This window comes from Fopius arisanus, unplaced genomic scaffold, assembly GCF_000806365.1.
Source record: "Fopius arisanus strain USDA-PBARC FA_bdor unplaced genomic scaffold, ASM80636v1 scaffold00141, whole genome shotgun sequence".
Classification (NCBI taxonomy): Eukaryota; Metazoa; Arthropoda; class Insecta; order Hymenoptera; family Braconidae; genus Fopius; species Fopius arisanus.
In genome coordinates this window covers 54599-68490 of record NW_011887880.1, presented here as the reverse complement: position 1 = coordinate 68490, position 13892 = coordinate 54599, and the positions used below count along the sequence as shown (strand labels likewise).

At 36.8% G+C, this 13892-nt stretch overlaps 1 protein-coding gene across 1 annotated transcript; it reads left to right on the top strand.

Annotated features, from left to right (window-relative positions):
• The first annotated feature begins 8438 nt into the window (after window positions 1–8438).
• LOC105272114 (uncharacterized) lies at window positions 8439–9036 on the top strand. Its single transcript, XM_011314028.1, has 4 exons — window positions 8439–8456; window positions 8518–8666; window positions 8741–8916; window positions 9026–9036. The coding sequence occupies exons 1-4, from the start codon at window positions 8439–8441 to the stop codon at window positions 9034–9036; spliced, it is 354 nt and encodes a 117-aa protein (XP_011312330.1).
• The last annotated feature ends 4856 nt before the right edge of the window (window positions 9037–13892 follow it).

Sequence of the window (13892 nt, the reverse complement as noted above, 5' to 3'; positions counted from 1 at the left end):
GGGGTGTCAGTGATTTACACTACTTCGAAATTCGAAGATGGACAAAAAACATTTCAAATTTTGTTTGTCAGTGATCCATAAGCATTGAGAATGAAAACGGCAATGCATAGTAAATTCACACCGTCCGATTCCTCCAAGTTCTGGTTGGAAGAAACATTACACCGTGAGAAAAAGATTAAAATCGAAAAAAGCAACTATAATCCGAGTGAGATTAGCTCTAACAATCTCTAAGTATGTTGAGGAGATTGTTGATCATTACCGTTCGACAACCCTGGATGTGTCCCTTAGTCGCTCGAAAAAATCATGGCTCTTAGCCGGGTTCTTTCTGCTTGCTGTTGACACGATAGTTTAGTAAGTCCAATTTACTTAAATAAATTTGAATGGGAGAAAAAATTATATTTTTTAATTTTTCAGTGTGCATTCTTCACTGAAAATAAAAAAAAAATATTGTAAAATCGCACGAAATATAATGAACATTTACCTTTACATCCTCCACTTAATATTCAATAATAATTATCAAATAAATAATGCTAACGATGAGTATCAATTTCTCCGGTTTTAGGCCTAACTTTCAGAAATAGCTTCCGTTCGGAATAGGGTGAATTACTAAAATAATAGGGGGAAAAATATTCGTAATTCTAATTTTATTCAGTTATTAATTAAAGTGAAATATATCTGATTAAAGAAATTTCCTGTCATTATTCCAAAACTCAAATTTCGATCGCAGATTGTTAACTTTGCTCTTTCATCGCTTCCATTGATGTGATGTGTTTTAAATCTCAATACATATTTTTATTTATTTTACATTTTTGTGTATCAAGAAAAAAAAATAATTGAAAAAAAGTCAACTCATCCCATTTCTCCGCTGTTTCCTTCGATGTAATCCAAGTTCTGTGAATTTTGCTCTTTGTTGATGGATGGTTTCCAACACCAATCAAATGTTTCTTCCTTGCCAAATATTTAAAAATGAAATCACATTAATTTCTGGTCAATAATTAATTATATAACACACAATTTTAATTGGGTGAAACTTGTGTAAAATCGCAGAATTGAAACACGCAGGATACCGCGGAAAATGAATTCGGAACTGCTCGTACTAACGGATCCTTCCCTGACTACGATTGCCGAAGAACTATTACATCCTCTTTATTACTCATAATACTTCTCAATACTGACGACTAACTATATGAATAATCACAACCAACTAAGTAACTGCATAAGTAGTGACGACTAACTAATTTTGGATACTTCAGTGCACTCATTTTAACTTCGATTCTTCAATTGCCTCAATTCATGCATGTATATGGATTAAGATATGTTAATAACGGAGGAGACATCGTACAGTATCGATGCACCAGGTAGGGACCCCTGAGCCGCCTGGTGTAAAGCACTTGAAGACAATCCCAAAGGTTACGCCTAATCACGTGGTTATTTTATAATGGATTAATGTATTTTTGCAGATTTTTTTTTTCGCTTATGTTAATTGTTTCCAAAATTGTTTTTCGATTTAGCAAAATGTTTTCTATTTTGTTTTTAATAAATAGTTCTATTTTTCTTGCTCTAGCAACTCGTTTTTTGTATAATTATTTGAGTGAAATAATTCGACCTCGCCACCCAAGCGAAGCTAACATGCTTTCCTATGGACAAAAAAAATGATCTTTAGGTTTCACTTTTATACGAGTAAAATCGATCGAATTCTAGACTTAGTTCCAATCTGGAATTTCGGCTGATATTAATCATTGGTATTTTGAATTTCAACTTCTTTTAATTTTTTCTTTCCTAATTAATCCAATTATGAATTCCTAAGAGAATATGCGATACTTCTCCTGACAAAACACATCCGAAGCACCCAAAATATACATATAAAAAGTACAAAATGGTACATATGGTGCGGACAATTTTTCCAGATTACTAAAATTATTAAACGTAAAATTCCTACCGTTCAACATTTTTTATATAACTTTGAATAAAATATTTAGTTACAGAAATTTTTTGACTTCTCATGAGTACGAAACATGCCGTTCATATTGTTCTACATTTCCAAAGTATTTTCGTGATTGAGCAACAGTGATTTATTTTCGAAGTGCATAATTCATCATAATTCCTCGAAGAAAGGATTGTGCTATTTTTTCCGGAAATCGTCGTACAGCACTCCAAAAAAAATCGGAGCCTCGTCACAGATATAAAAGTATACTGAAAATTATTATTACAAATATTCTCATCTGAGTAGTATATAGGAATGGATATGAATGATGCACTGACAGCTGATATACCCGGGTACGTCTCGGTTTTAGACTTTTTTTTTAACTCATTCAGAAACTTATTCATTTTTTTACTTCCATTCCCGTTTTTTTTATGGGACGTAGAGACAATAGAGTTTGATAAATAATAGAATTCGCTCGAAAAAATAATCGTACCGGTTTTTACGACTAAAAAATGGCCTTTGTCGAATTCAGTTTCAGTGTACGGGGAACAAAACCGGTACAGATGAAGTAGGTTCCCCCCATTAGACAGCGTCTTTTTTATGACTGCGCTACGTTTATTTTTGCCCACTCGATTTTTTTTCTTACTCAACAATAAAATTGGAGTGATGTATTTCATTGAAGCAATCAACATAGCATATTCCCAGCTGTTTCATGAAAGTTTGCACTCAGACCAGATCTACACAGTTGTATTTTACGATATTCTCTCCAGTTTTAACAAAAAAAAGTAGCATAATAGCTACCTTTAGAGTAACTAGAACTTCAACACGGAAGTTCGGATGAAATAACTGTCATGGTTGCCTTACATATGTAGCACAATCTCCAAAACAACGGTTGAAAAGTCACATATGGCGATTAAACTACCCCTGTAATAACTGTGATGAAAAACTGAGGTGAAAATTCGACAGAATAAATTTCATTTGGAAAAGTAGAAAAAAGTACAGAATAACGGTTTTATTTTTTTCATCGAAATTTAAAACTGAGAAAAATTGTTTAATAAATGGCGAACTTTCAAACTTTTTAGTGTCAAAAATGAAGTTAACAGCCAATGAAGAGGAAATGGCCGGTGGAGCAGACCCTGTCCTTTAGGCTTCTCTTGGAGACTTCCAAAAAAAAGAACGGAAGTTTGTTAACTAATCCTATTTTATGCAAGGCTGTGACTGATTTTTCATTCCATAACTTCTTTTGCTATTTTTTCTTGACTTCTTCAACTATTCAAAGGGTTTATCTCTTTATGTTGTTATGTCCGGAGGGAATACGTGCGTTGAAGGACATTAGTTTTGTTTCCAAAGCTGGAATTTCTAAATTTCTTATTAATTATTGGACAACGCTGCTTTTTCTTATTCTTACCTGTAGTGGATTTTATCGTTAATGGATTTTGGGTTGAATTGGTTTATTAATTAAAAGAAAAAAAAAGAGATGAGTCCGTTCAACTTTGCATATTTATTTTATTTAAATTCGATTATTAATATAGTGTTTGGAATTGACAGTTATTACAAATTAGAAGAGCCCTGCAATCATTATCGAATCTATGCGGCATTTTGGTTGTGAAAAATTACCAACTGTGACTGGATATTAAGTATAAGTTGTGAATTGTTAAGGTGATTCCACCACGTTTCTCTGTCAGATGACTATCGGTACTTTATCACAGATGTTTAGGTGGAGCACCTGTCCTTGACTCGTTCGCAATTAATTGGAATGAATTTTGAGTTTTTAATCTTGAGTCTTGATAGTTTGTAAGACTCACTAATTGTTTTTTGATTGAGTCACAACCACCATTTAACAATGTTCGCAACTAATTCTCTTAACATGCTAGAAACTATTTTACTCTTGGTTTAAGGAATTAGTATCCCCGAACACCTGCTAATTTATGTTCCCTACTATTTAAAAATTCTCCGAAGGGTTAATTCGAACACTAAGAGGAGCCGAACTGATTCCAAAAGTATTTCCGCTGAAAAATCGTAGTTCATTCGTGAGCGGCGTCTTTCAGATTGTTCTAAATTTTGATTTCGTGGAGCGGATCAGTTAGTGAGGGGCACACGAATCGATTTGTGATTGGCGAAAATTATGGTATGGTTTCCCCACTTCCTGTTCTTTAGCGTAATCGACCTGTTAATTCAGCAGTTTTTGACAGTGCGTAATTTTACAGGTGAGGTTCACTGCTCTTCCGAACTTGGGAATTTGAATTTTTTATTGGAGTGAGAGAGGTCGTGTGATTCTGAAACCAGCCCTAACGAAATAAATGTCCACTCCTCGGTGACCATGATTGATCCTGGACCAAAGAGTTCATAAATTTAGTGATATTGCTCCGCAAATATAAATATCATTGTCCATTAGGACGACAATATCTGAAAAATGATGAAAGCAATCCTTCCATCTCCTAAGATAAAGTATAAGTTAGGGGATTCAATATTTTCAGTAGTCCTTTTTAGTATCAACATAATTAATAATTCTTTCTTTGGAGTGGTAATATCTAGCACGGCTTAAGGACAGTTTCCAAGAATCGATTAACCATAGCCGTTTCGAACACATGTTTGGGAGGAAGAATTCGTTCAACCAGGTAATGACATGCTCTGAAAAAATAAACACTTGATAGTAATTCTAATGATTGTATAGAACATATCATATGTGTTAAGTCTTATATATTGTCATACTGGGAGTTTTTCCGATGTTGATACAATGATGAACACTTTCGTAGTTGCATTTTACTATTGCATCGAAAGTTCTAGAAGGTTCATTCCGAACCGGGAAAATATGTGACAGTAATTTTCCAGCTGCAGAAAGAAAGGTTGTAGTGTATAACTATGTGTCGTTAAAATTGTCGATTCCATGTCGCATGTTACTTATTTCGTACTTTCTGTCGCTAACGTTAGCGCTGAATGAATTTCCAATTCGTAACGACACTATACTGTACTCTATAAATTCTTCCGAGCTCATGCCCCAATATACGACCAACCTTTCAGGAAGAATTTGTTTGTTGCTTCTTTTTGTAACTCTTCTGCAGTCTCTAATGTTTTTCTGGTGATCAATTTGTTGAAGTTCCAAGAAGCAATGCGTTGTCGTCTAAAATAATACTAGAAACACTTGGACGAAGCTGTAAAATAAAATCATCCTTGAAGCCAATTTTATTTCGAGCTTGCAGGGCCCCCTTGCAGAGGTCAGTATCGTGAACAATTAAGCCTGCAACGATGGCATTCTTCGTTTTTTTTGGATATTCATGGCATGACGGGCATGACAGGAGGTGCAATTCCTTACACGTTAATGAAAATCAATAAATATCTGTGGAAAAAGCAACAAGATCGCAACTGGAGACTATTCGCACTGCTGAGTTGGTAGCATTGCCTGACATGTGCCCGATTCCTCTCGTTTTTACATCCACCAAGATACAACGGGAACTTAACGAATTTGGTTTCATGTAAAAAATATCGTATAAAACGGAATTCTGATCAAACTGATGGAAAAAAGAGTCATTCATGCAAGTCGAATTCCTAAAATAAACTGATAAATTTTCGCAAAGCAAGTGTGAATTCCAATGCGATACAGCTGATTGCCCACGTAATCTTCCCATTTTTCAATGGTGTTTTCATTATTTTATCTCCACAATTTGTCTAGGTTACTTGAATTATACTTGTTAATGTCCCTCTCGAAAAATGTTCGCCGACTGCGCAGTTTCAGAAAGATGTGGACTTTTTTTTACTTTAAATAATTTCCTGCAATGTCTCAAAAGTACCCGCATTAAATGACATTTTGTGAAACAATTCCTGTCCTTCACTCATTGCTCTAGGCTACCTGGGATTTCCCGAAAAGTTTCGAAAAAAAAGAAAGAAGGTATTCAAGAAATCATTAATTTTGGTATTTTTTTACCCTTACTGATCACGCCATAACTACCTTATTGTATCTTAATGTACGCCGCAATGCGTTTCAATCTCACCAAGTATGGCCCTCTTTTGATGGTTTGCTTTGTTTAGCGTTGTAACTATCTATGCAACTATCATTTTCACCTTCTTGAGTCTATGGAAAAAGTTTCTCTAGATAGATTCTACTTCTTTATTCCACTTCTCCAGAAATCAGCAGCATTCTTTTCATATTGGAAATCTCTGTAGTCCTCATTCTCTGAGCAACTGCCAGGCGATTCTTCTGTATTTAGTGGATATCGATATTATATTATATTACACATATAATATCATATCGATATCCACGAAATATTCAATTTATTATGTTTGTTGATATACCTCATTTCTATATCTTTGCAATGCTTTCGATAATCCTGCCAGCAATTTTACTCCATATATTTTTCCATTGATTGAATCAGTATCCTTTCAAACGTGCCTGCCAATTCACGTTCCTCGTTGCTCCCGGATCTTTCAGCAAGGTTGGAAATTTCAAATGTGGTCCTCAAGAGTCGAATAAAGTTGTTCGGATGAACTGTCATGGTAGAACGAGTATAGATTACGCCACTTGCCAAAAAACTACTTTTCACTTTGACCTATGTTTATAAACTATTTGTAATTCAGAAAAGGAACGGAAATGAAAAATATTGATATCGGATAAGTGACATTTCTCCCAGTAAGTTTATCAGTAGATAACAAATGAGTTGTTTGTACCAAGATGTTTACAATTCCCAAATCCTCTTCCGTTCTGATCCTGCATTATCGAACAGAATGGTATTGTCATATAAGGTCACCACCATTCTGTTCTGTTCGAATTCTAAACATCTTGGTACAAATGACTCATTCGTTATCTGCTGATCAACTAACCAAACCTGTTAAAATTAAATCAAATGGGCGCCAGGTAATTTTTAACCGGAATTACCAAACCGGAAAATCACTAAAACTAACTTAACTAATTTCGATTGTTTCTATTAACCATCGTAAACTCAAAAAAAAGCATTTTTCCAAAAGGGAACAGAAAGGGAAAATCAGGCTTCGGAGAAAGGTAACGGTCCTGGTTCACTCAGTGTGCGGGTTATGGAGAGAGGGGTGGATCTTGGGTGGAAGCGGGGTATTTTGGGCATGTCTAATCATGGGCTAAATTACCACGTAAATGAAATAAAAAGGAACGATAAATAAAGTCTCCAAAAAATGTAATTAATTCAACTAATATTCTGGGTGGATTGCAACAATGGGGCTATAAAAATTAATTATTAAATGCAATTATGCGTAGCCCCTCCTTGTTACCGTTGAGATTTGCCTGCAAAGATTATCGCCCGGCGATAATCCGAGGATCACCTTATTCCTTATTTTAGCGCGCCGGGAAATCGATGCTTTCCCAGAATTCCTGGGAAGTCTTTAATTGCCTTAGGATTATAAATCCGATATTCCGCGGAACGTTTAACCCCGCGAGAGAAAAAAAAGAAAAAAAACAACAAAAAAAAGTGTCGACTCTTCGGACTCGAACCCACTTTGCTCGGATCTGAAGAGAGTGAGAGAGAGGGAAAACCACTCGCCACCGTTGGCCGTGGAAAATTCGTTCACCTGAAAATCGCTCCTAAAACTTAAAATTCTGGTAGATTTCGAGAAAAATGCCCACTGGCGTGGCCAGGGGCGCCCCGAGTATTTTGGGGATTCATCAGCGGAGGGAAAAACCCTCCGAAAACCATCCAAAAATGGATGGAAGAGTCAAGCGAAGCCGGGCGGCCGGCTCGGACAAGGCCACAACATGTCGTGGAAATAACCACGATAAAGGTGGAATAATCGCTCATAAAACACTAATTATGAATGCCTAACTCACCTTTGGGGGTTTCCTTCCCTTTCTAGTGGTCTTCCTGACCATAATCCTTCTTAATTGATCTCACGTAATCCTCACTATCTCTAGCCACAACACGTGTTCACTTCTCGTCACGGTCAACGTATTACTGACATGGCGAGGTCAGTGTAACAGGTGGGTTAAGGCCATCACACACACAATTCCGTAAGCTCGTAAGACGCAAGCGTAAACCGTAAGCTGTAGAGTCCATTCCACACACGTAGCGTAAAACTTAAGCTTCAACCAATCCTGAATGAGGAACCCCTCCCCAGTTTTGGTTTGTCCATGTTAACCTGGAATCTGGAAGTGTCAATTCGATTTTGTTAACAATTTTTATCTGTGAAGAAAAGAAGTTGACAGTAATTAAATTTATTAATTTTATTGACATGGTATTTATTTATAATGAGAGTGATGAAGTTTGTGATTTGTTATTGAAGTATAGTGATGTCAAATTAATGACGTTGCCCACGTGAGCTCCCTGGCTTCCTATTATTTTTCATATAAACTAAAATAATGTAAATGAACAAAGTAGATTTGAGAAAACGCATTCAGATAAGTTGTAAAAAAAATATTTCACAAAAAACCGTCTAATATTGCAGGTACTTCAAACGCAGCTTCATCCCATATCATGAGAAGAAATGATAAAATATTGTTAGCGATTCTGTTGGTGGCTATGGGTTTACTTGTTCTGAAGAAGAAAAATTCACGAAGATGGTCGAATCGTCAATGGTGGGTTCGACCAATTAATGGTATGCGTCCTCTGCAAGGTGATTTTAAGAATTAACTCCAGGAATTGAAAAGCGATCCACAAATGTTTTTTCGACACACAAGAATGACAGTGCCAATCTTCAATCAATTATTGGAAATGATGAGACCGTCCTTATCTAAAAAAAATCACGGAGCATTAGTACCAGAAGAGAGACTCGCTATAACACTTAGGTATTTTTCTAAACTTCAAAGAATATTGACATAAAATATTTAGAACGAATAATTGCATATTATTTTTTTAACAGGTACCTCGCAACTGGAGACCAAGTATTATCAATCGCCATGGCATATCGCGTGGGACAGTCAACAGTATATAACATCATAAAAGAGACCTGCAATGCTATTTTCGACATATTAGCACCTGACTTCCTCCGACCACCAGAACGCGAGGATTGGATAAATATTTGTCATGGCTTTTGGAGTAATTGGAATTTTCCTAACTGTATCGGGACTGTAGATGGAAAACACATTCAAATCCAAGCACCACCGCTCTCCGGCAGCTTATATTATAATTACAAAAAGACTTTCAGCATCGTTTTGATGGCCGTGTGTGATAATAATTACAAGTTTACACTCGTAGATATCGGAGCCTACGGTAGCCATAATGATGCCGGAGTGTTTTCTCGATCGGAATTTGGGAAAGCGCTGCGAGATCAAACCCTCGAATTACCAGAACGGGTTGCAAAATTACCTGGAAGTGAAGTTGCAACGCCTTGTTTTTTTGTTGGCGATGACGCTTTTCGATTAACTAAAAATCTGGTGAAACCATACGCTGATCGTAATTTAACTCATGTTCAGAAAATTTTCAATTATCGATTATCTCGAGCCAGAAGAACAATAGAAAATGCATTTGGAATGCTGGCTTCCCGGTGGAGAGTATTTCGAAAACCCATTTGCATGAATCCTGCGACTGTGGATAAGATTGTTATGGCGTGCGTTTGCCTTCATAATTTCTTAAAAACTACGAATGATGCATTGTCACCACATGATCCTTCATATTGCCCACCTGATTTTGTGGATTCTGAATCGGAAAACGGCCAACTAGTGCCTGGAGAATGCCGAACTGAACTTCGTGAAGGTTTTGAAGGTCTTGCAGCTTCGAGTGCTCATCGCGCTACAAGAGATGCATACAATCAGAGAGACGTATTAGCTAATTACTTTTTGACACCTGAAGGTGAAATTCCCTGGCAGCATGCATACATACGTAGAGGATTCCACTCTGATGATACCCCAGATAATTGATTATTCACGATCATGACGTCCATCTGACTGAGTAGAAAATTGTAAATATCTTTAAAGATTCACCTGGACGATTCGGTATCCAGTATTTTTGAATTATATATATGTATTTTATATTATTACGGAGAATCTGAGAATGTAATTTTTTGTCATATCAATGAATGATTAAAATATTTTCAATAAATCTTTTTTATTATAAAATGTATATTTAGAATAACCAACATATTCTATGGAGAAACAGGCGTACGAAAATAAGTGAGAATATCAAGTTCACGTTATATTATATAACAATAAAACGATATAAAATATAATAACTCATAATATTTGATAATATAAAATGGTAAAATGTTAGGGTGATAAAACTTTGAGTTAATTAACGATTTTACTTGGTTATAAATGACTTCCAGATGGAAGGTTAATAAAGTTTCTCAGTTAGGGATGTCATTAACTATAAAAAAAGATGGTTAGACATTTTTCGGTCATTTACGATTACGGAGAAAATTTCGCAATTAAAGGACAATGATAAATCGTCTGTTTAACATAAATTGTTAATGACAACCTATAGGAAAAAATATTTTAAAAAAATTAGTATCTAATATTTAAAAATAATTGGATGTTGACCATGCCAAAGAGAATATGTAAATGGTAAAAATTAGCTGATAATTATCTTTTCATAGTTGGTGATTAAAATTAATTATTAGAAACTTTTGGTTAAAGACTTTGGTTGGATGTGTGGATCAAGGATATGGTGCATATAAAATTTGCATCATAGCGAGCCGTCTCTTCTTTTGTTCTTCAGGTGGAAGTTTATTTAATTCATCTACTATCAATTTTGCAAACGTTCCACCTGTGTCTCCAGCGACTTGAGGGTTTGCATTCTCATTCTGGAGACTTTGATGTACCGTCTGACATAAGGAAATCAGAGTGGTTCCCAATGCCATTGTGTCGCTTTTCTTCTTCCTAGAATTTGGTCTTTGTGGTGTTGACTGGCACAATGATGGAGCTGGAGAAGGTGTACTCTCGCGCCCAGAAGTCATTGAGCATCTGAAATCCTCAGTATCATCCAGAATTCCTCGAAAATCTCGTTGACCACTAGCTAAACCACCAACTTGCGACGTGCCTTGTTGCTCCAATACTGAGTTTGATGATGATCTCTTTTGATTTGCTTGCTGAATTCTCTGCCGAAATGGTGCAAGAAAGTTGGTGCACGATTGGATTGGTGTAGGCACCAAGGATACTTGTGTATCAGAGCTGGGTACTAATGAATTATTTCGAAATTCTACACTTTCAACCATTACAGAACCTCGTGAACCATTCTCAGCCAGCAGGTCTTGCTGAAGAATTAACGATGTTGGTGGCGCAGCGAGAAAACCATTTCCTTCATCAATTGTGGCGGTTTTGTTACGTTTTTTGGCTACATTAGTGAGCACTCTGAAAAAGAGAATATACAATCAGATTTGGTCAGGAACAACTCCATTCAAAACGATTTTTATCATAAGCCACACTCACTTTCTCCTCTTAATATGATCATCAAGGAAGAGCAGACTCTCATAGTAAACGAAAACACTCCGTCTACTCGCTCCACGCCACTCCTAGAATCTGATTCCCTCTGTCGTTTTTCCTTTCCAAATCTTTCACGGAGTCTTGTCCATCGAGTTTTACATTCAGTAACTTTTAGAAAAAAATTAGTCCAACGTCAGAAATATAAAATGAACGGCACTAAATGGATAATTTGATCTCATTGGTATTTACCTGGAAGATTTACTACAATGGATATCTCTTTCCAAGAATTTTCTTTCATCATTGCATCTTTGAAATTCCTGTCTTGATGACTATGTAAGTGTGGATATGCCCTCACTACATCAATAAGAAGTTCGTCACTTTCTTTATAATTTTCATCATTTGAAAACTCCGTGTCATTATCGTCTAGGCGATTGTTATTAAAATATTAATCGTGATCACCCATTTTTTAATGCACATAAATTTTATAAGCATCCTCATTCAAAGCAAACCGGCAAACTCTCTGATTGGTTGTTTTAAAAAGTATGCCGTAAAAAATTCATCCTTACGGAACTTTTCGACGTTACGTTCTACGTTTACGGACGCAAATGGTGGGAGGGAATACCCATCCCTGATTGGCCTATTCGCTAACGCTTACGTGTTACGAGCTTGCGGAATTGTGTGTGTGATGGCCTTTACTCACAGCCGAAAACCAGACGCGCTCTGATTGGGTGGCGTTAGTTCCGCGCTGAGACGTAGTGCCTCCAGCGCTAATTTCAAATTTAAATTCGTAATTTAATCACTTTACTAAAAAAAAATTTTCTTTCACTCGTATACCCTTTCGGGTTTTTACGATTTGTTGCCTTACCACCCCCCAACCCCCTGTACCGCATTTGCTGAAAGGGAGGGAAAACCTCATTTGAGGGAAAAACCTGCCCTGGTACAGTCGTCCTTTTGACAGGACTACCGCTCGGCAGTGAAACCGTGAGATCAGAGCGCTATATATTTTTGACCGCCGGTCCCCGGGATCGAACCCGGATCCTTCGCATGCTAGTCCAGCACTCTAACCGCACGGCCACTACCGTCGGTAATCACTTTACTATTTTATTTCTTAATGATTCTAACTTAGTCTTTCTTTTCATTTCACGAGCGATCGGAGCCTTATTAATCACCTTTCCCGGGGAGCATGGATGCTAAAAATCTTTCTTTCTTTACCCATAAGTCTAAAATTTAGTATTTCCTACTAATCTCAAAAATTATTAAAAATTCATTTTAATCACTATCCGTAAGCAACCTGGCAATCCGGGGCGAATAAGGGTTGCACTTATTCCCCCCGGCCTTCCGCCAGAAACAGAAAGGTAAACGTAAACGTAGTCCTAAATTCATGCTCCCACTAAATCGGAACGCCAATTTTCCATTGAACTTGTGATATTTTATGTTTATGTTGTAACGTGGTATTTTACCAGTTACTGGTTCTCGACCGTTTCGCGATTTTAGAGACTTCCACCAGACGGGAAGTCACCTTCAATGGCGAGAGTTTTGAGAAGAGAGGAGAACATACGTTTGATTGTATTTTGTTTTATTTTTAAATTATGCGCCACCGCGTTCCATTCTGAGGACATCGACGAGGATCACTGGACGCCGAGAGATGTCATCGAACTCCTAATTTCTGATGATAACTGGATTTTCGATGTGGCCGACAATGGAGCCACAATCCCGCTATCAATTACCACGGAAGTGACGTATCACCAGAACACGAGGCGGATTGGCAATTAATGAAAAATAGGATAATGATTATTGTGGAGGAGAGTTACTAGTCTCTCAAGGTAGTCTGTAACGCGGAAAATTATTTTATATTTATTAGGTAGCGCTGAGGATATATTATCATTTATGATAATTAAAGAGATTGAGATTGAGCATCGCAAAAATTCGTAGCGTATGCGTGTAAAAATTATTGTTTGTGTCGCGCATGGCCGTTTAATTGGGATTGGTGGATGATGCCGTTGTCATCCCCCCCAATCATCTAAGTACTTCCCGTTTGGTGGGTAATAAGAGCGGACCTGCTGATAATTTTTGTTACTCAGAGGACGCCAAGTTACGATTGTTAGAACGCCAAAGCAAAATTAAATCGATATGTTTATCCAGGAGTTCCGAGAGTGTGAGAATAACTTCGGAATATTCAGGTGAGCGTGGTGGCCTTTTGTTTATAGTGAGATTATTTTGTCAAATAGTGGGCAGAGATTCTTAATTGTTTATTGGTGTAACGAACACCCGAGTCCTGTAGGACTGATAGTTAAATATTTCATCAGGGAATCTCTGGCCACTTCATTCAGTGATTTGGGCTCTCTCTCTCATTCGGAATTTTCGATTATTTTCAGTTTATTTAAAACTTTGTTAGTTACGAATTTTTTTTTTTAGTGAGGTTTTTGCGACTTCTGTATGATGAGTTTGTGTCGCAAAACCTGGTGATTCTCGCCATTGAATTTAATTTCGGCTTTCATAGTTTGTGACCTTGGCCGGGGAATTAAAATATAATAATTCCCGGCGAAGGCACGATATTGGGGAATTTACGATAATCCGAAAAATGAAAGGGAACTTTATTATAATTTATGGGAGGCCCTGAAATAATAAGAGGGAGGGGATTCTCAATAATTACTC

Coding starts and splice junctions, on each gene's coding strand:
- LOC105272114 (XM_011314028.1), top strand. Junction 8,667..8,740: donor AGACTCGCTATAACACTTAG/GTATTTTTCTAA, acceptor TTTTTTTAACAG/GTACCTCGCAACTGGAGACC.